Source organism: Chelonia mydas, chromosome 3 (assembly GCF_015237465.2).
Source record: "Chelonia mydas isolate rCheMyd1 chromosome 3, rCheMyd1.pri.v2, whole genome shotgun sequence".
NCBI lineage: Eukaryota > Metazoa > Chordata > Testudines > Cheloniidae > Chelonia > Chelonia mydas.
The window spans coordinates 106,990,900-107,015,041 of NC_057851.1; the positions used below are offsets into that span (position 1 = coordinate 106,990,900).

At 42.1% G+C, this 24,142-nt stretch overlaps 1 protein-coding gene across 7 annotated transcripts in view; it reads right to left on the minus strand.

The window, feature by feature from the left end:
- SHPRH (SNF2 histone linker PHD RING helicase) overlaps nucleotides 1-24,142 on the minus strand; it is a 130,652-nt gene that overhangs the window by 49,445 nt on the left and 57,065 nt on the right. For all 7 annotated transcript variants that reach the window (XM_043543081.1, XM_043543083.1, XM_007056264.4 and 4 more), the window contains 6 exons: nucleotides 20,229-20,317; nucleotides 17,610-17,702; nucleotides 5,566-5,673; nucleotides 4,521-4,663; nucleotides 1,196-1,369; nucleotides 785-847 (listed from right to left, as the gene is read on the minus strand). In XM_043543081.1, coding sequence (XP_043399016.1) covers nucleotides 785-847; nucleotides 1,196-1,369; nucleotides 4,521-4,663; nucleotides 5,566-5,673; nucleotides 17,610-17,702; nucleotides 20,229-20,317 — 670 coding nt within the window. The remainder of the gene's footprint in view (nucleotides 1-784; nucleotides 848-1,195; nucleotides 1,370-4,520; nucleotides 4,664-5,565; nucleotides 5,674-17,609; nucleotides 17,703-20,228; nucleotides 20,318-24,142) is intronic.

Below are 24,142 nucleotides of genomic sequence, written 5' to 3' on the forward strand. Positions count from 1 at the left end.
ACCACACCCTTTCTTTAAAGCCGTCTTGAATCATGGGATGGGGGTTTCATCAGTTAGGAGCACAAATTCCATTGACTTCCAATGGGACTTGTATGTCTAACTCATTTTAGTGCTTTTGAAAATCCCTTCCACCAACCCCAAACTCTCTGTATTCCCCCTCTCCCACTGGGCATTTGAGATTTACAACATTTGTGAATGTGGAGGCAACATGACCTAGTGTACTGAGCTTGGGCATGACAGCCAGGATCTTCAGAGTTCTAATTCCAGCTCTGCCACTGACACACACTCTCTCTCTCTGGGCACTTCATAACCATTACCATAATGATTATCATCAGCTAATTTATCAGATTGTACTCTTACTTAGAGGAAATGAAAAGCCACCAACAGCCATGTTCTCTGAGGACTTCTGACTTGCATGCATACACAAGAGCATTTGCCCATACAGACTGTGTAGCTGAACATACAGTTACAAAATCTGCACATTAAGAAGCTGGGAACATTTTGAAAATTTAGCTCTGTGATCTTTCAAATCATAAACCCCTAATGAGAAAACTACACTTATTTGTTCATTTTACAAAAGTGTGTCTTTTTAAATGAAACATGCATAAAAAAGTGACACTGCCTATAAACATTGACACTGACTCTCTTTGTAAGAATATGCTGAAATAGTTTCCTCCTAAAACAAGTGTTTTAGGCAACTTAAGATGTTTATATTTTAAACTTTAACTTCCAAAACAAAATTTTCCTTGAATCACAAAAATAAGAATGAAAACTAAGTACTTACGTATGGGAGAACAGCTTTGACTCATATTCTGTGAACAGCTCATCAGCCTTACAGAAGACACAACTGGAATACAAGAGATTGAAAAGAGAGCATTTAAAACTTTAATTGTCAACCAAGCTAATTCCTAAGAAATGCCCAGAATTCTCTCTGTTCTGATGAATGAAAGTATTATTTAAAAAAAAATAAGCTCATTAAATTTTCAGTGAAAAAAATAGGAGATCTCCATTTTTTTTTTTAATTAATGTAGGGCCGGATCCTGCAAACTAGATCCATGCAGACATAAGGGTTTGTTTGCACGGATCTCATTTAAAATGGGAGATTTAATATTTAAATTTAATTTTTCTTCCTCTTATTCCAAAAGAAGATGGACTTCTCAGTACGCCTCCTACAAAAACAATATTTTTGACATACTTGTTCAAAGGAAGTCTAACGGGCCGCAGATGGCAGAGAGTGGCTGCTTCAATAACCTTCTTAGAGGGAGGACCTTCTAGATTTTTCACAGCTTCTCTTACAAGCTTCTGGAACTTCTTCACCTCCTCCATTTGAGTTGTGAGCAGGTACTGAAGGCCTCTACAGTCACGGAACCTGACCAACATCAAAAACACATAATAGCACACCAAGTCAAAACCCAATTCAATATTTTCACAAAGAAGAGAAACAAATAAATGGCAGTATGCAGTGAAACTTCTTAAGACCCAGTCCCGAAGTGTAATGCTCACTATCATGAATAGTCCCCATTGAAGTCAGTGACAGAAAATGGCTCAGATTTTAGAAATGGGGAAACAGCACATACCATCTTGGTCACTGTCTCAAATGTGGTCAAGGTCAGTAGTGCCTGAAAATATTTACCATCTGATTTGTGTTTGGTGGCCAGGGAGTAATGAGTTTGGTGGTCTCAGTCCAGTTCACAGTGGAGACACATACATAAAACCGCACACCAAGCATTTGTTACTCTAGTTCTCAGAGGCAAAATACCGAACAGGTGTGAAGATGAACCATCTATTCAAACACCTAGGTATCTCTCTTGATCAGGTGCACAGCCTGCTGCCAGTGCAATACAAGGGAAGTGAACTGTTGCTACCCAGGCTGTAATTCTTCTTTGGGTACGCTGCTTTGGATGCCAGAACACTGCTCAACTTGGCATTCTTAAAAGCACTTACAGTAGAAACTCAGAATTACAAACATCTTGGGAATGGGGGTTGTTCAAAACTCTGAAATGTTCATAACTCAAATGTTATGGTTGCTCTTTCAAAAGTTTACAATTGAACATTGACTTAATACAGCTTTGAAACTTTACTATGCAGAAGAAAAATGCTGCTTTTAACCATCTTAATTTAAATGAAACAAGCACAGAAACAGTTTCCTTACCTTGTCAAATCTTTTTTTAGTAGTTTACATTTAACACAATACTGTGCTGCACAGTATTTTCCTTTTTGTGTGTGTCTCTGCTGCCTGAGTGCATACTTCCAGTTCCAAATGAAGTGTTTAGTTGACCAGTCAGTTTGTAACTCTGGTGTTCATAACTCTGCGGTTCTACTGTGTGTGTATATATTTTTTTTCTAAACAGATTACTTCTCTCTCTTAGGGAAAATCTGATCCAAAGCATTCCAAAACTACAATGAGCCAAGTTAGAGAAGGATAAGTTCATCTGTGTAAAGCTGAGCAAAGTTAGAAAATGGGTAGCTGTTTAAATAATCAAGTTACGCAATACTTAGGGCTAATTCGGAATTCTGCAACTAAATAAAACCCATATGGGAGAGCTAACCAATTACCAACAGGGTATTTTGGAAACACATGGGTAGCATTTAAGTTTAATATAACAACCTGAGCTGCCTAGTGTCCCAAAAGAGAGAAATCCCACTTTGTATCTTGGGTCAGTCAACTCCACTACTCAGCTATTAGATAGCACTTGCTGCTTCCATCATTGCATTTTTAAAAATAATAATAAAAATATTTGAGCTCTTCTGGAATATTTTTATTGCAAATCTTAAAGTACTTTACAAAGGAGTACCAAGTATCATCCCCCATTTTCAAATGCGGAAATTGAGGCACCGAAAGAAAAGTTACTTGCCCAAGGTCACAGCTTGCCAGTGATAGAACTAGGAAGACAGTCAAGGTTTTTCTGACTAGCCCAGTTTAAGGGAAGAACTATTTCCTCTTTCAATATACATAGTGGCAAGTATAGCTTGCCATAAATTTTCCAATGAAATTTAGTTTAGTCTGGGAAAGTGAAATATTTCAATGAGTCTACCACAGATTCAACAAAAACTTTCGTTGAAACACAGCAGTGCACTATGGCACTCTGACTGGCTCCCCCACAGCTCCGTGGGATGGGGAGGCCAGCAGTGCTTGGCCTCTCTGTCTCTCGATAGTTGGGCTGGAAGGCTCTTGTCAAATTCACCTGTGAAATTGTTCAAAGCCTTCCCAGAGGCAAAGCCAGGAAGCTGAAAAAAATCTTTAGGTTCAAGAAAAATTCTGTTTTGGTAAACTCCTTTCTGTGAAAACGTTCACATTTTTGATGTTTTGTCCTGCTTCAGAATGAAACTTTTTCTCAAACACCCACTTTTTGGTGGAAAGGGAATCATCCTTTTTGGCAAGCTCTAATGGCAACCACACACACACATCTGTAATAGTCTTCACCGAGCTATGTTGAACAGCGGCATTTAGAGAAACCCTTGGTCTCAAATGATCGCTCACAATAAGATGGGTCTTCCATGAGTGATGTGTGGAATTTCTTTGTCTTCCTTCTCTACACAACTCTGAGTACGGAAAAAGAAAAGCTATAAAAAATAAAAATTCTTTTTTTTTTTTTTTTAAACAATACTTCAGTGGAATTAAATGTCAAGCATGTGATTAGGTGCTTTGCTGTATCAGTACTCAGCATCTTGCAGGATCAAGTCTTATGACTAAACTCTTCAAAGTAAGGGTACCGTTTTTCCCTTGTGTGTGAAGAACTATCTTTGTTTATAGCAATGTAGAGTAAATAAACAGAAATTTTCCTATAAGGGATTCACATTTCAATTTTTTTTTTTTAAAAGGCAACTGCTTACACTTCATGTTCCTGTATCTGAAGCCAGACTGTTTACACGTACAGTAAATGCTAGTCACTCATCTATAGACCACTTTACAGGACAAACATATGAATTTGTAATTTATTGCTCCATGAGCTGGGAGTACTCTTGAACTTGGGACTTATGGTATTTGTGAAAAGGATGATGCTGGTGGGGAGAAAGTAACTAGTGACATTCCAACAGAAGAAGTAGTACTGATGGTCTCCAGTGGGAAACCCATCCAGAACTTGTTAACCAGAAAATGGTATCTCAAGAATGGGAAGCTGCAAAGCGGGAAATGGATAGACCCCAATAAGGGTCCGAACTGATGCAACTGAATCCCTAGAGGAACAAAATTAATTGCAAGTCCGTTTGTTTTAGAGAACATTAAATCCCAATGCAATTAACATTGAATTATTTTGCATGAACACAGAAAATTAAAAAAAAAAACATAGTAGATTATACAAAGGAGAACATTTTAATGAATACTTGTCTGGGGGAAAACCGAAGGCCTCTCTCTTTTGAAGTTTTATATATTTAGTTTCTCCTTTTTGAAGTGAGTTTTTAAACTTAATTGCAGTGCAGATGTTCTGAACACAAGTGCCTGGCACTTAAGTGCATCTGCTAGCACAAATTGATTAGAAGACTTGAGCAGAATTAAGTGTATTTTGTAGTTATTCTCTTACTTGTCTGCCATGGAGAGTTTATTAGTTTGCTGTTTGTAGTTACTGGTTATCTCATTTTGCACACGCTGAACAAGCTCCTCATCAATGGCATATTGTATTGCTGTCTGGATCACGTCCAACCACCAAAGCGACCCAGAATGTATCTGTATGCAAGAGAGATTTATTCATGAACACTCACAACAAGTAAATGCTTTGCATGCTGTGGTAGGAGCCTTTTTTTCTCTCTGAATCATATTCTGCCTGGACTGGTAAAATCTACTGGAAGTAGCCAAGAGATGAAGATACAGTTGGAAAAGCCCACCTCTGCCCTCAAATATATCCAGCATAACTAGCTGGTACTTCCTTATAAATTTCAATTACTTCAATATCGTTAAATTGCTTACATAAGGTAGATGTAGGCTATCTATGCAAGAGAACAAAATCTTCTTTTATTATTTAATCTTCTATGTCTTTATTTATTGTAATATACTATAGCCGAATCTGCATTTCAGCTCAAGCCTTCATCAGTATATCTTTCTTTTACACCTTTCCTCATCAGGTATGTTGTCAGAGTGAATTAATGCTGTTGAGATATACTTGCCTGGAAGAACAGTTCCTTAGGAAGGAACAGAGGCCTCACCTGATGCAGAGTTTTTTAAATATAGAAACATAGTATCTTCTAGGCCAGTATGGTATTATTCTTATAGCTTGATTCTTAGCCTAAATTTGAAGAGGCGAGTGTGTATGTGTGTAACATGATACAATGGAAAAAGCATAAAGCAATTGCTTTATCATCATTTTCTCACTATTATCTTGTGTTCCTCCTAACTGCTTGTTGTGTCCATTTGTTGTAGCTCATCAAATACTAAAAATGTGAGCTCTTTGGAGGCAGGAACCATCTTTTTGTTATGTGTTTGTGCTGTGATCAGCAAAATGCGGTTCCATTCTGATCAGGGCTTCGAGGTGCTACCACATTACAAATATTAAATAATATTTTGAATCTAGGACACCCAGGTTAAAAAGTAATTAGTAAATCAAAAATCATAAGCCAAAGAGAGGCACCTGCCTTTCTCTGGAGCTCACGAATGGTTTGTAGCGCTGGTTGCAAGGCCTGATGAGCTTCTGAAACTTCTGCATTGGATTTACTCATATAATGTTGTCGAAGTTGTTCAGCCTATATGCACATAAGAGTTTAAAATATGCATCAGTCATTTATATTTACAAGGAATAATTAAACATAGAAAAGCTCTCAGCTACTGTATTGCATTAGTCCAAGAGTGTGATTGGTTACTCAAGGTCTGTATTTGCTTCCCTGCAAATTCAATTGTTTAAAAGAGCTTGAAATGCATGAGATTATAAATATGAGAACAGTACAGTTGTGACAAATTGTAGGCAGGAAGGAGGTTGACTACCATTTTTCCTTCTCCAAATAGAAGATAAATAAATTAAAATACATTAAAACTATATTACTGTGATGAAAAATGACTTTAGCTAAATTCAAAAAAGCCAAAGAATTCTGAATTAAACCTTTCTCTCTGTGTCCTTTCAGCCATTCTGTTGTGCCTACACAGCAGTAGCTGTTGCTGAGTCAGAGAACAGCAATTTATTTTATATTTTACCTGAACATCACACCTAACTGCAACATAGTGAGTAAAGACATTTTTAGGCCAAAAAAAAGTTAAGAAAAATGCCTATTTGGGTTGACCACAACATTTCAGGAAATTGTCTTGGTCAGAAAAAAAAAAACTTAAAAAAACTGGAAAAAAATCAAAACATTTCATTGACATTTTCAAAATGTTTTGATTCAAAACTCATTTTCATTTTGAAATTTCCATCAACTTTATTAAAGACATATAAAAAACTCCAAATGCAATCTAAATGTTTAGTTTCAGATCAAACAAAATCTGTTCCACCTTGCATTTAGCAGTGATGCTCGGAGTACCTTTCCCAGATTTGAAGAGCTCTGTGTGGGTCGAAAGCTCGAAACAGAAGTTGGTCCAGTAAAGATATTACCTCTCCCACCTTTTGTCTCTGCTATTTTTAGGCAAATCAGATGAACTTCTTCTTATTTTTGATACGAAGCACTTCTATGAACAAAAATTCATTGTGGTATTGGCACCAGTTTGGCAATATGTTACTGTCAGGTTACCAAGTAGATTACTGGCATGTGTTTTCACAAATAGTCAAAATCTGTAGTACCTCACAGCACAATTTTGGTGCGTCAGAGTTTTGTCTTTATTTTCTGCATTTTGGTGTTGGTTAAGTTTCACTTCACTTTTCTATTATTATGGAATTATCATCATCATTGGTATGGATGGAGCTTACTCACTGAAACTAGAGATGTTTCAGAGTAGCAGCCATGTTAGTCTGTGTTCGCAAAAAGAAAAGGAGTACTAGTGGCACCTTAGAGACTAACCAATTTATTTGAGCATAAGCTTTCGTGAGCTACAGCTCACTTAATCGAAAGCATCCGATGAAGTGAGCTGTAGCTCACGAAAGCTTATGCTCAAATAAATTGGTTAGTCTCTAAGGTGCCACTAGTACTCCTTTTCTTTTTGTGAAACTAGAGAGAGGCTCATATGGGTGGGCAAGAGCACTTTATTGAAAGAGGACAAAGAAGAAGAATCTCAATTTTTTTCTTTAAAAATGAGAGCTAAATTTCCAGCCCTTTTCCTTGTGACAATAACAAAAAAGATAAAATGATGTAAACCAATTGCTAGGGGTTGAAAGAAACAAGCAACTGGGCTGCTACAGTCCAACTTCCTCCCTGACAGTGCTTGCCTGGCCCCAACCTTAGTATGAAGAGTTCTTAATGTGAGGGAACCTGATTCTGCTCTCTCACACTATGGTAATCAAGTGTGAAGTCAATGAAGGGGGGGCACTGGTATAAATGGAAGGAGGATCAGGCCTCTGAAGTCCTATTCCCCAAATCTCCAATACCTATCCCCTTTCCGCTAAGTCCCCTTACCAGCCACAGAAAACCTGTTCTTCTGGCTCCCCGCACTCCTCATACAAGCTAGGGGAGATTGATGCCATCCTGATCCTCCCACACCAGCTAGGACTGTGGTTTTCAAACTTTTTTCTGGCGACCCAGTTGAAGAAAATTGTTGATGCCTGCGACCCAATGGAGCTGGGGATGAGGGGTTTGGGGTCTGAGAGGGGCTCAGGGCTGAAGCAGAGGGTTGGAGTGCAGGGGTGAGGGCTGTGGAGTGCAGGAGGGGGCCAGTGCTCTGGGCTGGGTGTGCAGGCTCTGGGGTGGGGCTGAGAATGAGGGGTTTAGGAAGGGGCTCCTGGTTTGGTGGGCGGCTCGGGGCTGGGGCAGGAGATTGGGGCACGGGGCTGGGGTGTGGGCTTACCTCAGGCAGTTCCCAGTCAGTGGCACAGCGGGGGGTGCTAAGGCAGGCTTCCTGCCTGTCCTGGCACCGCAGACTGTGCTGCACTCCGGAAGCAACCAGCAGCAGGTCCGGCAACTCCAAGCAGCTCTCGCCTATAGACACTGCCCCCTCAGCTCCCATTGGCTGGGAACCACCTGAGATAAGCCCGCGCCCCAATTTGCTGGAACCAACCAATGGGAGTGTGGAGCCGGTGCTCATGGTGGCGGCAGCATGCAGAGCCCCATGGCGCCCCCGCCTAGGAACCGGACCTACTGCTGGCCACTTCTGGGGCGCAGCGCGGTATCAGAACAAGTAGGGACTAGATTTGCCTTAGCCAGGCAGCACCGTCAACAGGACTTTTAACAGCTCGGTCGGCGGTGCTGACCAGAGCCACCGCGACCCAGTGCCTTACATTCCATGACCCAGTACTGGGTCACAGTTTGAAAACCACTAAGCTAGGAGACTACTAGCAGTAAGGGAGACTTTACATAAAATATTAAAAAGGGATTCTGTCCCAATCACCTACTGAGCCCATCACCAGAGAGCCTCTGGCCTGATCACTCCACAATCAGAGATGACAAGACAACCCACCTACCACTATTTTTGTTGCTTCGAGGAACAGCTGGACAGGTAAGGAAGGCACGTAGGAGCTTATACAAAAGTACATGGATGGATAGAAATTAGTCAGTGTGGGGTGAGGAGCAGAATATGGAACTGATGGAATTTGGGTGAAGTGGAGTAGAAACGACCTCCCATATATCATCTCTGACTGAGGCAGAAATTTTGAGGGCACCCTGTTAAAATTTTGACAGCACATCATGGAATTTAGCAGCATCCATAAGAACAGTTTAAGACCAATTTATGCCCAAAATATGTATATTTTAATCCCCTCAAAAAGAAAATTGAGTAGATTTGCTCAAATTATTGGCATGCATATCTTATAAAAAGGGTAATAAAGCACTATGATTGCGCTGTGATACAAGAGAAAAAGACGAAAAGAGAATGGTAAAGCATTTTCTCTAGTTCTAGAAGGGAAGCAAGGAAAAGAAAGCTAAATATGCACTACTGAGAAAGTAACAAAGCAGAGTCTAAATTGGTGGCAGGTGAACAAAGATATGGGCTAGCCATCAAAGACTTTTTTTTATTAGCGAAACAGTATAATCACAGTTTATGAGAGTATGCCCTTTTTCAAATATGAATTTTGCTAAGAAGCACATAAATCTGTTTATGCATAGTTACTTTTGAGAAAGAGAAAAACAATTCCACTTTGAAAGCTTATGGTACATGTCCTCCAGTTTAAAATAATGCCGAAACTACTTTAATCTCCATCACTACTTTAATTCGCTGCGGAAAAAAGCATCCCATTCAATGCAACACTAGAGAAACACACACAAGAGATATGCATACAAAATTACACATGCATGCACTTATTGAACATTCCAACAAACCATGGCAATTGTGACAAGGTAAAGGGGATGCAGTCTGTAAAAGGTTCACAGGTCCCTGCCTCTCATGTTTGGTCAGGGCAAAGTACAGGAGTAAGGGGAATTTGCACCAAAGGATATCTAAGGGGAAAGATATGTCCACTCCCTTCTCAGCTGGCTAAAGCAGGGAAAGCCTACTGGAATTACTGCCCAGTGCTTTTCAGTTGATTTGTTTTTGTTTTATGACAGTTTGTGGCTTGTTGTATTCTCCACAAATGAATGGAAAATTTCTTTCAGAATTTTCTTTCTGCCAGTAACAACTCCCATAATTCTGGATATCTGGGCTGCTCTCCTCTCACCATAGCTTCACAGAGGCAGATCAGCATTTTGGCTCTGCATACTCTTGCCATACTCCCTTTTCTCCTGCTTACCACCAGATGAGTTATTCCCAAACTGTAAAACTTACATAATTTCACTAACAAAATATTCCAGAGACAATGTAACAACTATGTACATTAGACCAAGGGAAAAAACTGTCCTATCATAACAATTCCACTTGATATTTGATCCTTGGCTCATGAGCCATCTAGGGTGGATAGAATTGTGGTAGATGCTACTTACAGAGAGGAAATTATTGGTAAGAAATTTCCATTCTGCAACCCAGAATCTCCCACAATTCTGGATGTCCAGGAAGTAGCAAGAAGTGATCAGACAGAGAAAGTGTTGTGAAAACAGAATTCAACAGATAAGAAGCCCCCCTCTTTTCATGAGCTCAGTCAAAGGTCAATATTATTTCTGGACTACCTCCTGCAGCCCCTTCCTGCCAAAGGAGGTCTTTGCAGAAGATAGATCCATCTTACAGCGACTAATGAAGGTATTAAATGTAGACCAAGTGGCCACTTTGCAAGTTTCTCAAGTGGACACACTTGCTCGTTCCACCCATGAAATTGCTAAGGATCTCATGTAGCACACCTTGATCCCTTCTGAGACAGGAACCTCTGATGATTTGTAAGCTTCCACAATACACAGTCTAATCCACAAAATGATAGAGCATTTGGAAGCTCTATGTCCATGGAAGGACATGAATAGGGAGCCCAATCTTCTCATGCATTCTGTAGATTTTCAATACTCTTCAGACATCTTAAGATGTAAAACACCTTTTCAGTTTGGTGTTATGATTTGGGACAACAGGAAGGAAGCACAACCTTTTGGGAAGTGTTGAAAGAGGAATTCATCTTAGGAAGAAAGGATTCTAGCGTTCTGAGCATCACCTTGTCCTCATACAACATGAAGTCAGGCTCTTGTATAAATAAGGCTCTGAAACTTACCTTGTGGGCAAGACAGCTACTAAGAAACAAGCCTTAATGGATAAAAGCAGCTGACACTGAAGTCATAGCTTGTCACAGCCCTCCATGCTAGTGGTAGGTCCCATTTTAGAAAGAGTGGCCTGACCACTGGTTTGACTAGCTGGACAGCTCAAAGGAATCTGTGGATTGTCTGCCATGGAACCCAAAGACCCCACGAATAGCATGTTACTAAGAGCAGACACCTGAAGAGCAATGGTACTGTCTATGCCTTCTTGGAGAAAACCCAAAAAGTCTGGAATGCCAAGATCTCTGGGATTTGCATTGTGCTCTTGGCACCAGTTGTAGAATCTGGACTAATTAGAGAAGTATGCTTTTATTATCGATTTCCTCCTAAACGAAAACAATGTCTTGATGACTCTGAAGGACAGACTGAGACCACACTTCCGTCTCAACAGCCAGGCTGTGAATTGAAACCGTTAGTTGAAAAAAAGAGGACGTCTGGTCTCAATGGGAACTAGAGTAGGGGTTCTGGTTTTAGGTCTATCAGGTCTGAGAACCAAGGTGTTGGCCAATGAGGAATTACCACCTTCTGTTCTCATCTTATTTTTGAGACCATCTTCCCCAATAGCCAACTGTACAACAAGGCATCTGTCCCCGGTTCTGGGGTTTGCCTCCCTTGTGAAATATTTTGGCATCTTTGTGTTCATGTGATTTGCAAACAAGTCATAGAATCATAGAATATCAGCATTGGAAGGGACCTCAGGAGGTAATCTAGTCCAACCCCCTGCTCAAAGCAAGACCAATCCCCAAATAAATCATCCCAGCCAGGGCTTTATCAAGCCTGACCTTAAAAACCTCAAAGGAAAGAGATTTCACCACCTCCCTAGGTAACGCATTCCAGTGTTTCACCACCCTCCTAGTGAAAAAGTTTTTCCTAATATCCAACCTAAACCTCCCCCACTGCAACTTGAGACCATTACTCCTCGTTCTGTCATCTGCTACCACTGAGAACAGTCTAGATCCATCCTCTTTGGAATCCCCTTTCAGGTAGTTGAAAGCAGCTATCAAATCCCTCCTCACGCTTCTCTTCTGCGGACCAAATAATCCCAGTTCCCTCAGCCTCTCCTCATAAGTCATGTGTTCCAGTCCCCTAATCATTTTTGTTGCCCTCCGCTGGACGCTTTTCAGTTTTTCCACATTCTTGTAGAGTGAAGCCCAAAACTGGAGACAGTACTCCGGATGAGGCCTCACCAATGTTGAACAGAAGGGAACGATCACGTCCCTCGATCTGCCGGCAATGCCCCTACTTATACATCCCAAAATGCCATTGGCCTTCTTGGCAACAAGGGCACACTGTTGACTCATATCCAGCTTCTCGTCCACTATAATCCCTAAGTCGGTCAAAAGGAGGCTGAATGTTTGAATGAGGAGATCAAAAACTTTTTGATTCAGGCACCACTCAGAGTTGTTGACCCTACGCCTGCTGAACAGCCTGCCTTTTGGATCAGATCCCCGACGTAGAACACTCTGAGGGAAAGGAGGAACTGTTCTGCTGACCTCATTATTTCCAGTGCTTCCATGTGTAGCATCAGTCTTCTTGTTTCCCCTTTGTTGTTTAAATATGCAATTGTAGTTGTATTATCTGATTGACCCAGGACATGGTTCCCCCTTACGGTGAGCTGGAACCTTTGCAAAGCTAATTTGACTGCTCTCAGCTTTTTCCTACTGGCTCCAGATACCCTGGGTTGTTTAGGTCTTCAAGTGAACTCCCCAGCCCTCCAGATTGTCATCAGTTGTGAAGACTAAAGGATATGGAAGGAGACGTGCCTTTGTGGACACTGTTTGTGGACTGAACACCTCTGTCAGAATCTGTACTTGATCTTTCACATATTCTGGGGAGTGGTCCTACACCCTGAGAATCAAAGCTTGAAGACTTCTTATGCATGGAATGATCCTTATGCACAAAACCAGGAGTCCTAGCAGTTGGAAGCATAATGCTATGGCAGGTCTCCTGTGACTCTGGAACAAGATGATAAATTCCTGGATTTTCTGAAACCTTTCTAATGATGGGTAGATCCTTGCTACTGAGATGTGTATTTTTGCCCCCAGATGGATGGAACCAGGAAATCTTTCTTGGCATTGATAATGAAGCTGTGCGCCTGGGGCAGACACAATGTCTGAGACATGGCCCTGTGCACTGGTGATCAAGATGGAGCTCTAATCAGAATGTCATCCAGGAAAGGATACAGCTGAGTTCCCTGCAACCTGTGTGTGGCTGTTTATCATTACCAATATCATTGTAAAAATTCTGGAGGCCAAGGACAGGCCAAATGGTAGTGTTCAAGTACTGATAATGTTTCCTGCTGTCAGCGAACCTCAGAAGTCTGCAGTGGCACCATCTAATGGGGATATGCATCCACTGGATCTACTGAAGTCAAGAAGTCCCCCTGGGATAGGGATGACTCCGTAGAGGTCAGGATCTCCATCTGAAACTTAGTTTTCTTCATCCACTTGTTGAACCGCTTTACGTTTAGAATGGCTCTGATAACCCTCATGCATTTCCAGACAATGAAAAACATGGAGTAGAGCCTAGACATCCTTTCTTCTGAAATTACACACACTATCATTCCTATAACCAGAACATGAGATCCTTGGTTCTGGATCAGATTGTGGTTTATAGGGTCATTGGAGCTGCATGACTGAATGAAGAAAAGATAGGACAGAGCCCCTAGCTCGAGGGAGTATCTGTGGCTGTCTCCCTGACCCATTTGTCTCATTAGTGGAAGCCATTCCTCTAGGAAATGGGAAATTCTGCCCCCGAGCGGCAGTTCTGGGCAAAGGCAGATATGATCTTTTTCATGAAGTAAATCTGGGGAAGAGAGGGAGGGTTAAAGTCCCTCTAGACTTCCCATCCGGGACCTCGATTTCACAGTTTTCCCTTGGAGAATCTGTTGTACTTTTGCTAGTACCTCCATGAGAATGGTGAGCGAAAGGAGTGCCTCTATCTGAAAGCTGGTCTGTACTCTCTCCTGGGAGCACTTAGTGGGGCAGGGAGAGACTGTCTGGATTTTGCTGCATCAACCACCACCTTCTCCAGCTTTTCTCCAAAAAGGATGGAGCCTCTAAACTCAGCCAAGCATAGGACCTGTTTAAAGTGAGTGTCCACCTTCCATGGACACAGCCATAGGTGGTGCCAGGCTATTGAGCTGGAAGTCATGGCTCAGTCTGAGAATCTCAGTGCCTCCACTGAGGCACCAGCAACAAATGCTGTTGCCAGGGACACCTGCTTTAAAATGGAACCAAAGTTGGGTGATCTCTGTCCTTAAGGGCATTGAGATTTCCAGCCAGGAAAGAAATGCTTTTGCAAAGCAGGTAGCTGCCCGGGGTGCTCAAAGGGTGTCTGAAGCTTCAAAATCCTTTTTGAGAGTGGCCTCCGTCTTTCTATCCATGTTTATTAGTGGTTCTTCTGGTACAACTCCCCCTCTGAGGGAATAACCATATCACTGGAGGGACGCTATAGCGGTATCCACTCTCGGTATGTCAGTAATAGACCCCCTTGGTTTTTGAATGTTACAGAACCTACGATCGCTCCTATTAATGTGCTTGCCTGCATCGGGATTGTTCCATCATCTCTACTCACTTCCTTGAAGAAGGAATAATGGGGTATTGCAACCTCGGGGGATGATTTTGTGGAGAGAAATTTGTTCTGAGGCTTACTCTCAGGAGCCTGCTCAGGTTGGATTTGAATCACAGAAACAATGTTGTTGCTTGACATTTCGGGGGGGGGCACGACAAAACCAAAAAACACCCTTTTGCTACATTCCCCCTCCCTGCATTCCGTTGGGATTCAGATCCGAACAGCTCACCTTCCTAAGGGGAGGAGGGGGAGGAAGACGAGTCAGAAAACTCATGTCCTGGATTGTGTGTATTTTTTCCTCTTTCTTTTTTTCCTTTTTGGATTTTTAACCTTTTTATGCAGGCTTTGGGAACACAGAAACTGTTGCAGCTTTGTAAGGCCTTTTGTTGCTTACCTTCCTGGAGTCCTCTTCAGAGGTTTGACTCCGAATCCTCTCTCGCTGGGTCCCCTTATTGGTGGGAGTGGGGAACTCACTGTCTGAGTCCTCCTGGTTGGCTTGGGAGGGAGGACCCTGCTTCTTTCCCCAGGGCACTCAGGACCCACAAGACTCCCCTCATTGTTCTCCACTAGGTCCCCTGGGATTTATCCCAGGAGTCAGGTGGTCAGGATCCTCCTCATGATTAGAGCCTCTCCCTGCTCTGCACTGGGGTTCTTGGTCCATTTTTCCCAGACTGGAGTTGAGGACCACAACTGCCTATCTGACTCATAGACCCAGAACCTAACAGAGTTAGGGTCAGTTGCCTGGGTACTACTCAACATTTACGGAGCCTGGGAAGGTGCTTCACGGATAGAGCACTGCTTGGATTTAGCCCTGTGCTTTCTTGGCTGCTATGCCATGTCTGGAAGGGAAAGAGGAGCAAGCAGAGAGCAGAGGCTCAGGGTGGATTAAACCCCCGAGGGATTACCTGACCTAGGGAGGAAGAGTAACACTTCTCCTCAGTGCCCAAAAGCTGGACAGAAAAAGCTCAAATTGCAAAGTAAGGATGGAAGCAACAGAAACTGCTCCAGTCTGCTGCCATGGAGGCAGCAGGAAATCTGTTGGCAAGTGAGAGTGGAGGGGGCGTGGCCAGAGTGTGTGGAGCCAAACACTGATCCACCTCCATAAAGCTGCAGAGAGAGAAGAGTAGCCCAGACATTCAGAACCATGGAAGACACTGGGCTTCAGAAAGGATATTAAAGAGACTAAGGGCTTGTCTATACAGTGTAGTAGTCCACACCAGAGGAATGGAGATTCTAATACACACTAGCATGTTGCACACTAATTGAAGTGTGGACCCTGCTGGCATGCACTAAAAGTTCTCTGGAGTCCTATTTCACATAAGCCAATTAGTGCACAACATATTTGAGTGCACTAGAACTTACACACCTTTGGTGAGGACTAATGCACAGTATAGACAACCCCTGATGCTTGGAAATTTATTTCCTTTCCCTCGCTGATGAAATCACCCACCAGCTTACGCTACTAGACAGAGAAGAAAAGGTTTAAGGCAGCAAAGTGTGTTTATTGTACATGAAATTTAGCAGAGGGACATTCACATACTCTAAGGCCATAAGGGACCATTGGATAGGGCAGAAGCAGTAGATGTGATATATTTCAGTTTAGTAAAGCTTTTGATACTGTGTCACATGACCTTCTCATAAGCAAACTAGAGAAATATAGCCCAGATGAATCTACAATAAGGTGGATGCACAACTGATTGGAAAACCATACTCTGAGTAGTTATCAATAGTTCACAGTCACGCTGCAAAAGCCTATCAAGAGAGGTCCCGCAGGGATCTGTCCTGGAGCTGGTTCTATTCAATATTATCATAAATTATTTGGATAACAGTATAGAGAGTACACTTATAAAGTCTGTGGATGATACCAATCTGGGAGGGGTTGCAAGTGCTTTGGAGACAGAATTAGAATTCAGAATGATCTTGACAAACTGGAAACATGGTCTGAAGTAAATAGGATGAAATTCAATAAGGACAAATGTAAAGAACTACACTTAGCAAGGAATAATCAGTTGCACAAATAGAAATTGGGAAATGACTGCCTAGGAAGGAATACTGCATAAAGGAATCTGGGGGTCACAATGAATCACAAACTAAATATGAGTCAACAATGTAATACTGTTGCAACTAAAGCAAACATCATTCTGGGATGTATTAGTAGGAGTGTTGCAGAAAGACACAAGAAGTAATTCTTCCACTCTACTCAGCACCAAAGAGACTTCAGTTGCAGTACTGTGTCCAGTTCTGGTCACCACACTTCAGGAAAGATGTGGACAAAATGTAGAAAGTCCGGAGGAGAGCAACAAAACGATTAAAGGTCTAGAAAATATGAGTGGGGGGACATGATAACAGTCTTCAAGTATGTAAAAGACTGTTATAAAGAGAAGAGTGATAAATTGTGTTCCTTATTCTCTGAGGACAGGAGAAGAAGTAATAGGCTTACATTGCAGCAAGGGAGATCTAGGTTAGAGATTAGGAAAAACTTCGTAACTGTAAGGGTAGTTAAGCTCTGGAACAAATTGCCTAGGGAGGTTGTGGAATCTCCATCTGTGGAGGTTTTTAACTACAGGTTGAACAAACACCTGACAAGGATGGCCTAGATAATACTTGGTCCTGCCTCAGTGCAGGGGAATGGGTGACCTATCGAGATCCCTCCAAGTCATACATTTCTATGATTGTGATCAAGTTTGACCTACTGTATAGCAAAGGCCATAGAACTTCCCCAAAATAATTCCTAGAGCATATCTTTTAGAAAAACATACAATTTAAAAGTGATCAGTAATGGAGAATCCAGTAAAACCCTTGGTGAAAACATGTTCAGAGATCACTAGATATCTGTGAATTGAGAAGTTGACTATCATTTGTCACACAACATTCAACAGACCGCTTTGTAAACTTCAAATACAGGTACTTTCCATAGTTTGGTCCATGAGGTGGCTAATACTTATTCCTTCTCCTCTGACACCCTCTTTATATACTGCACTATTTGACCCAGTCCTGAAAACACTTATGAGAGGTACTTAATTTTACACGACTAGCCTTATTGACTATGGGACTATTCATACGTAAACACTTATAAGATCATAATTCTAGTGATCAATGTTTAAAGTTTCCTCAAAACATATAATCATAACATAGCAAAGATCAGCAGAATAGCAGCAATTGGACATTTTCCCTTCTCTCAGTACAACTGCATCTGATTGAATGAGTAACATGGCTGGAGGCTTATCCTGGAGTACTTGGCTTGATGATTTTTTTCCCCTTCTTTTGACATAAAATAATAGAAAAAAGATGGTTACAGTCTTTAAAAAAGTACAATCTGCAAATCATATTGTTCTTTAAAATACATTTACACCAAAACGAACAATCACCTCTTCCTCAAGTCTGCCATCACGCAAGGTTGGTGGTATCCCTGGATGCTTTGCTGTCAGTAGTTCCATCAGGTTGTGTGTAGAATGAAGTCTCTTCACATAGAGAAAAGCAACAATTACCATTAAACACAATATACTGTATTATCTGGTACAGCAACAATGAAATCATTAGTGGAATCCCAGAACAAGGCTACTTATGAGAATAATAATAAATATTTCATTTAAAGGTAGGGCTTTCCTCTGTGAATCGTAAAGTACCTTATGAAGGTGGGTAAGTATTATTATCCCCACTTACAGAGAGCAAAAATAGGAGAACTAGGTTACCTGACTCCCCCAAGATCTCACAGCAAATCAGTGAGAAAGTCTAAAAAAGAACCCAGATCTTTGATTCTCTGCTTTGTACTCTATATACTGGATCACAGCTGTTCCCCTTAAATCCCTCGTGAGATGCAAGGCTTTTATCTTAAAATTTCGTCTTTTATAAATTATTTTTAAACACAAAATATGGAAAGAAGTTGTTTATATGTCCCCAAAATAGACAAACTTCAGAAAAGCGGGAAAAAAATTATAAACTCTAAGCCGCTTCTGCCATTTTTCTTAAGTTACAGTGGTATAGTTTCATTAACATCATTATTGTTATATTAAAGTCAGAGTTTAAGGCCACAAGAGACCATCATTTACTCTGACCTCCTTTGTAACACAGGCCACTAAATACCACCCAATTACCCCACATAAGCCCAGCAACCAGAATTAGACCAAAGTATTACAATCTTCAGGTGACTAAACTATTGTGTGGCACAAGATGGACAAAGGTGCACCACTGCCCGAGGTTTCTGCAATGGCAGGGAATTGATTTAGTGAGAGATACTCAGACATCAACAGAGGCAGTTTGATATACTGGTACAGATATGATTAATGAGAGGTAGATCGCGCATGAATTGACAAAACAAAAATATAACACTGGGTGCAATAAACATGACCAAAGCAACTCCACATTGGTGAAAAGTACTGTGTTAGAGAACCCCAATGGAGGACAATGACTTGAAATAATATTTCATTTCCCTTGGTGGCCGTAAGTGGTAAGAGAACTAACAGGCAAGTAGCTCACTTCTGAGTTGTCATTATCATGACATAATACATAAACATGCTTCTGCTGTAAGACAAAAGAAAGTTGGTCCAAATTTACCTTGTTGAACATGTTCTTTAAATATAAAATATCATCTGCAGTTGCTGGTTATTCACATAATATAAATATAAAAAGAAAAGGAGTACTTGTGGCACCTTAGAGACTAACCAATTTATTTGAGCATAAGCTTTCGTGAGCTAGAGCTCACCCTTCATCGGATGCATACTGTGGATGCATCCGATGAAGTGAGCTGTAGCTCACGAAAGCTTATGCTCAAATAAATTGGTTAGTCTCTAAGGTGCCACAAGTACTCCTTTTCTTTTTGCGAATACAGACTAACACGGCTGTTACTCTGAAACCTGTCATTATATAAATATAGTTTCCTAAAGGGATACTGTCAATACTTTTTTATTCTTTCTTGTCTTATAATGCTCTTAGAGGTATAATTTCTTGTGATATAACAATTTGACTTGGTTCCATTTATAGTTCTCCAGGAACCATCACAGCTGCCTTTTGTCTATTTCTCTGTCTGTATTCTAGTACCACTGATGTTAGCAGTGATATGCAAGACTCCAAGATTACAGCTTGTTAAATTCTATTGTAGACCAGCAGGCAGAACTCACATTGTTTTTTGGTGCATCACTAAAAATTAGAGGCAAGGCCTTATACAATTTTTTTGTTGCACTATGGTGGCTTTAAACAAGAAATCTGTAGTTCCATGGACTTGTCATAGAACACAATGTTTAGAGCAGAGGTTTTCAAACTTTTTTTTTTTTTGGGAGGGGGGGGGGGACGGGGGACGATCCAGTTGAAGAAAATTGTTGATGCTCATGACTCAATGGAGCTGGGGATGAGGGATTTAGGGTGTGGGAGGGGCTCAGGGTGGGGCAGGGAGTTGGCGTACGGGGTTGGGGCGCAAGGTTACTTTGGGTGACTCCTGGTCAGCGGTGCAGCAGGGGTGCTAAGGCAGGCTTCCTGCCTGTCCTGGCACCGTGGACCGCGCTGCACCTCGGAAGCAGCCAGCAGCAGGTCCAGCTCCTAAGCAGAGGTGCGCAAGTGGCTCCAAGCAGCTCTCGCCCACCGGCACTGCCCCCCCGCAGCGGAGCCAGTGCTCAGTGTGGGGGCAGTGCACGGAGTCCTGTGGCCCCGCCACCTAGGAGCCAGACCTGCTGCTGGCTGCTTCCAGAGTGCAGTGTGGTGTCAGAACAGGTAGGAACTAGCCTGCCTTAGCCAGCCTGGTCAGCTGTGCTGACCAGAGCCGCCGTGACCCAGTGCCTTACATTCCGTGACCCGGTACTGGGTCCCGACCCGCAGTTTGAAAACTACTGGTTTACAGTATGTTATATTTGAAGACAGAACAAGTTAACAGTGTCCCTTTGGCAAGCCCCTATGAGAAATAGCTGCATAAGAAATTTAACTGTGATACAAGAACAGTCAAGTACACGTTGACACGTCTATTTTAAAAATGCCTGTGAACTTAAATTCATACTCACTTGCAGCGAATCTGTTTTGAGCTTTTCTTTGTGCTCTTCAGAGGAACGCAACACCTCTCTGTACAGGTCTGCTGCCAACGCATATTCATCTGAAGAATTCAAATCCACTTAGAACCAACACAACGTGATTTCTATCTCCAAATGGCCACAAATGGCCATCATCTATAACAGAGGTGGTCAAACTATGGCCTGGGGGCCGCATCTGGCCCTCCAGATGTTTTAATCCAGTCCTCGAGCTCCCACTGGGGAGCAAGGTCCCGGGCTTGCCTCACTCTGGCGCTCCACCCGGGGAGCGGGGTCAGGGGCTTGCCCCACTCCGCACTGCTCCCAGAAGCAGCAGCATGCACCCCTCCAGCTCCTACGTGTAGGGGCAGCCAAGGGGCTCCGCACAGTACCCCCGCCCCAAGCGCTGCCCCCACAGCTCCCATTGGCCAGGAACCACGGCCAATGGGAGCTGTGGGGTGGTGCCTGCGGACAGGGCGGTGCACAGAGCCATCTGGCAGGAGCTGGAGCATCTCCACAGGAGCTGGAGGGGGGACATGCTGCTGTTTCTGGGAGCTACTTGAAGTGCTGCCAGAAGCCTGCACCCCTGACCCTGCCCATGCCCCACCCCCGTGCCCCAGCCCTGATCCCCCTCCCACCAGCCGAAACCCTCAGTCCCAGCCCACCCTCTTACACTCCAAACCCCTCATCCTCAGCCCGACCCCAGAGCCCTCCCCTCTTCCCCACCCCACATCCCAACCCCCTGCCTCAGTCCAGAGCCCCCTCCTGCACCCTGAACTCCTCATTTTGGCCCCACTCCAGAGTCCACACCCCCAGACGGAGCCCTCACCCCAACAACCAATTTCATGAGCATTCATGGTCCGCCATACAATTTCCATACCCAGATGTGGCCCTTGGGCCAAAAACTTTGCCCACCCCTGATCTATAACATATGTAAGATGCCTTCAGAGGAACCATCTACTATTTACTTGCTGATTTTTTTGGTTTTGTAAATTGCCTATTTTAAAACACCAATTGAAGAAGAATGTTTTACTCAACATAGTGGAGTTCTACTCTGAAAAGTAAGTCTAAGAATGGCATTGTGGGGTACCATGTTTGTTGTTTCTCAGTGACTTCCAGAGCAAACAGTCTCAGTTTCCAAGTTAAACATGGTTTTCGCAATTGTCAAACCTGAAAACTCATGATGATTTCAGAGTCAAGCAGAATTCTACAGGTCATATTTTCAAACTTCAAATTCAGCCCTAATACAAACCCATCTGTTACAACACTCACTGCACTGGTGCAACTAAATGCAGAATTTGCCAATTCATGACTATGAATCACCAGTATCAATAACAATGAATAGTCACTGGGGCAGGGAAAGAATGAGAATGATTCTATAGCCTGGCGATTAGGACACTCACCAAGGAAGTGGGAGACTCAGTTTCAATGGCTCTGCTCCAATGGCTAATAATTATTTATAAAAAGTGGAACAGCTTCAACAGGAGAGATTGAGAAAGACACATACCACAATGTCCCATAGCCCAATGGCTAGAGAATTCTCCTACAATACAGGAGACCCATGTTCAAATCCCTTCTTCACATAAAGCAGAGGGAGGAGATGAACTCATGTTTCCTGCATCCCAGATGAGTTCCCTAACCACTGGGCTAAAGATTTTAAAGGAAGCCACCTCCTACTACAAGCTCCCCCCATTCTCCCCACTGACCTTTTTGTGAATCTAGTCCTCTGCTTTTGTCAAAATTCCCACAGTCACAATGTTTTATTTCGACGCACTAAATTATTTTGATTTGCCAAAAAATTTCATTTTCGGTTTTCAGAATTATCACTAAACCAAAAAATCCATTATTCACCCCCTCTTGTGCCATTTTCACAATCACTTTTAAGAGTGGAACTATAGTTTAAGTGGCCATATGCACCTGGAGGAAGAAATTAACCAATATTAACTTGAAGCTACATTTGTAAATCAATAAAACCACAATTACGTATACTTTCTTCTCCTCCAACAACAAACAGAAGATAGGTAACCAAATTAATAGTCTGGGGAAACTTTTGAACGAGTGTGGTGGTCCATGGGACATAAAAATTTAAGGGTGGACAGTAAGATAATGGTGAAAGCCTTTTTCTAGTTCCAAATATCTTGAAAAAAAGTGGTGGCAAGTTACAGGGTGGGGAAATTGTCTAGGACAGTGGTTCCCAACCAGGGGTATACACTCACTATACACTTAGGGGTTCACTGGTAATCACCAGGACCACATCCGATTAATAGGTGCAATTGGGAAGGAAAGGAACAAAATTTATTCTTATCCTTATTCATAAGATTTATTCATAAGATAGTTATAGTATTAGTACTCATTTTTAAAACAAAGGGGGGGGGTGTAATTCCACGCAACTCATTAGTTTTAACAAGGATCACTTGGCAAAAAACAAAAACAAACAAAAAACAGGCTGTACTTTTGCTGTGAACATTTAGAACTAAGCATCCAAGTAAATTATGCAGCTTGGTAAGAGATTCACATAATTATTTCTCCTTGCTTCATTTTTCAGATTTCTGATTAGAACTCACAGAACCCCCACACTGATTCAACTGGAATCTACACTGCCATTTATATGCTAATATTCCTTCAACTAAACAGTGTTTGCAATGGCAACAACATAATGACTTCTTGTATTTTCTACATTCTCCGTGTACACAGCAATTGCTCCAGACATGGGGGCGGAAAGTGTTGTCATCATTGCTACCAAATTGGTTATCTTTTGTACCTTCAACTTCAAATGGCAGTATCAATCCTTGCTATTGATGCCATTAAAATCTATTACAACTTAAAAACAATATTGCAAAACCATCCATGTGTTATCTGATATTGAAACTGAAATGCAATTTCACTTTATGAGAGACAAAAAGCCTCAATACCACATTTTACTAAAATGTTTAAAATACTGTATAATGTCATAATATTCTAGGGAAGAGGCCAAAGATTTCACTGACCATTAGATAAAATGAGCAAAGTTTAGTGACTGGAATGAATGTGCAAAGGACAAAAAATGTTTCTGATAAATTAAGCACCACACATACTTCCAGCATTGTGCCACTCTTTGCTAGCTATGTGTTTGCAGTTCTATTACCTGCACAAAACCTTTGATGTAGCTGTCACAGTTCCAGAGGTAACTGCATCTCTGACCTCTTCTCACCCCTCTTAGATCTCCGGCCTCTAGCCATCACCCTTCTCAGGAGAGAGTCCTGTGACACCCTCTCTAGGCTGGGTATTTAGGCAACGATCGTCCCTGCAATTCATTCCGATCACCTCAGCAAGTCTGACTTTAGTTCAGCACTTACAGTCCTGTTCTTTCTGGGGCAATGACAGGGTTAACCTGTGACCAGCCAGCCTTCATAAAGCAAAGTATTATTTATTTACAACAAAAGCATTAGAGAGAAAAACATCTCAAACAACAAACAACTTATATGAAGTCTTAGCTTGTCACCCATCTTCCACATGGAGACCCTGGCATGTACTATCACAGGGCCTGTCCCTCTGGCTCACAGTCTCATGTCCATTCTTGGATCAGGAGAGTGTGACCTCTCTCCCTGCTTCAAGGTTGTCAATGTACTGGCAAACAAGGAACCCAAAACCATATATTTTTGAACCAGATCAAACCAGTTTATGCAATTTTCCACAGGGGTGAGGCTTCTCCAGACTGGTTATCTGCCATGGGATTTGCATTGGTCACCATCTAGTGATTTTAATTCCTCCAGGAAACCCTTTAGTTCCCCCATGAATCCATAATAAAATCCCTACCCCAGAAAGATGCACATAACTTTTACAAAGTTGATACAAGAATCTTTGGATATTCCAAGTGTCCATTGTATCTGTCACAGTAGCCACTGTCATAGCCCTAACAAAAGGGAGAAAAT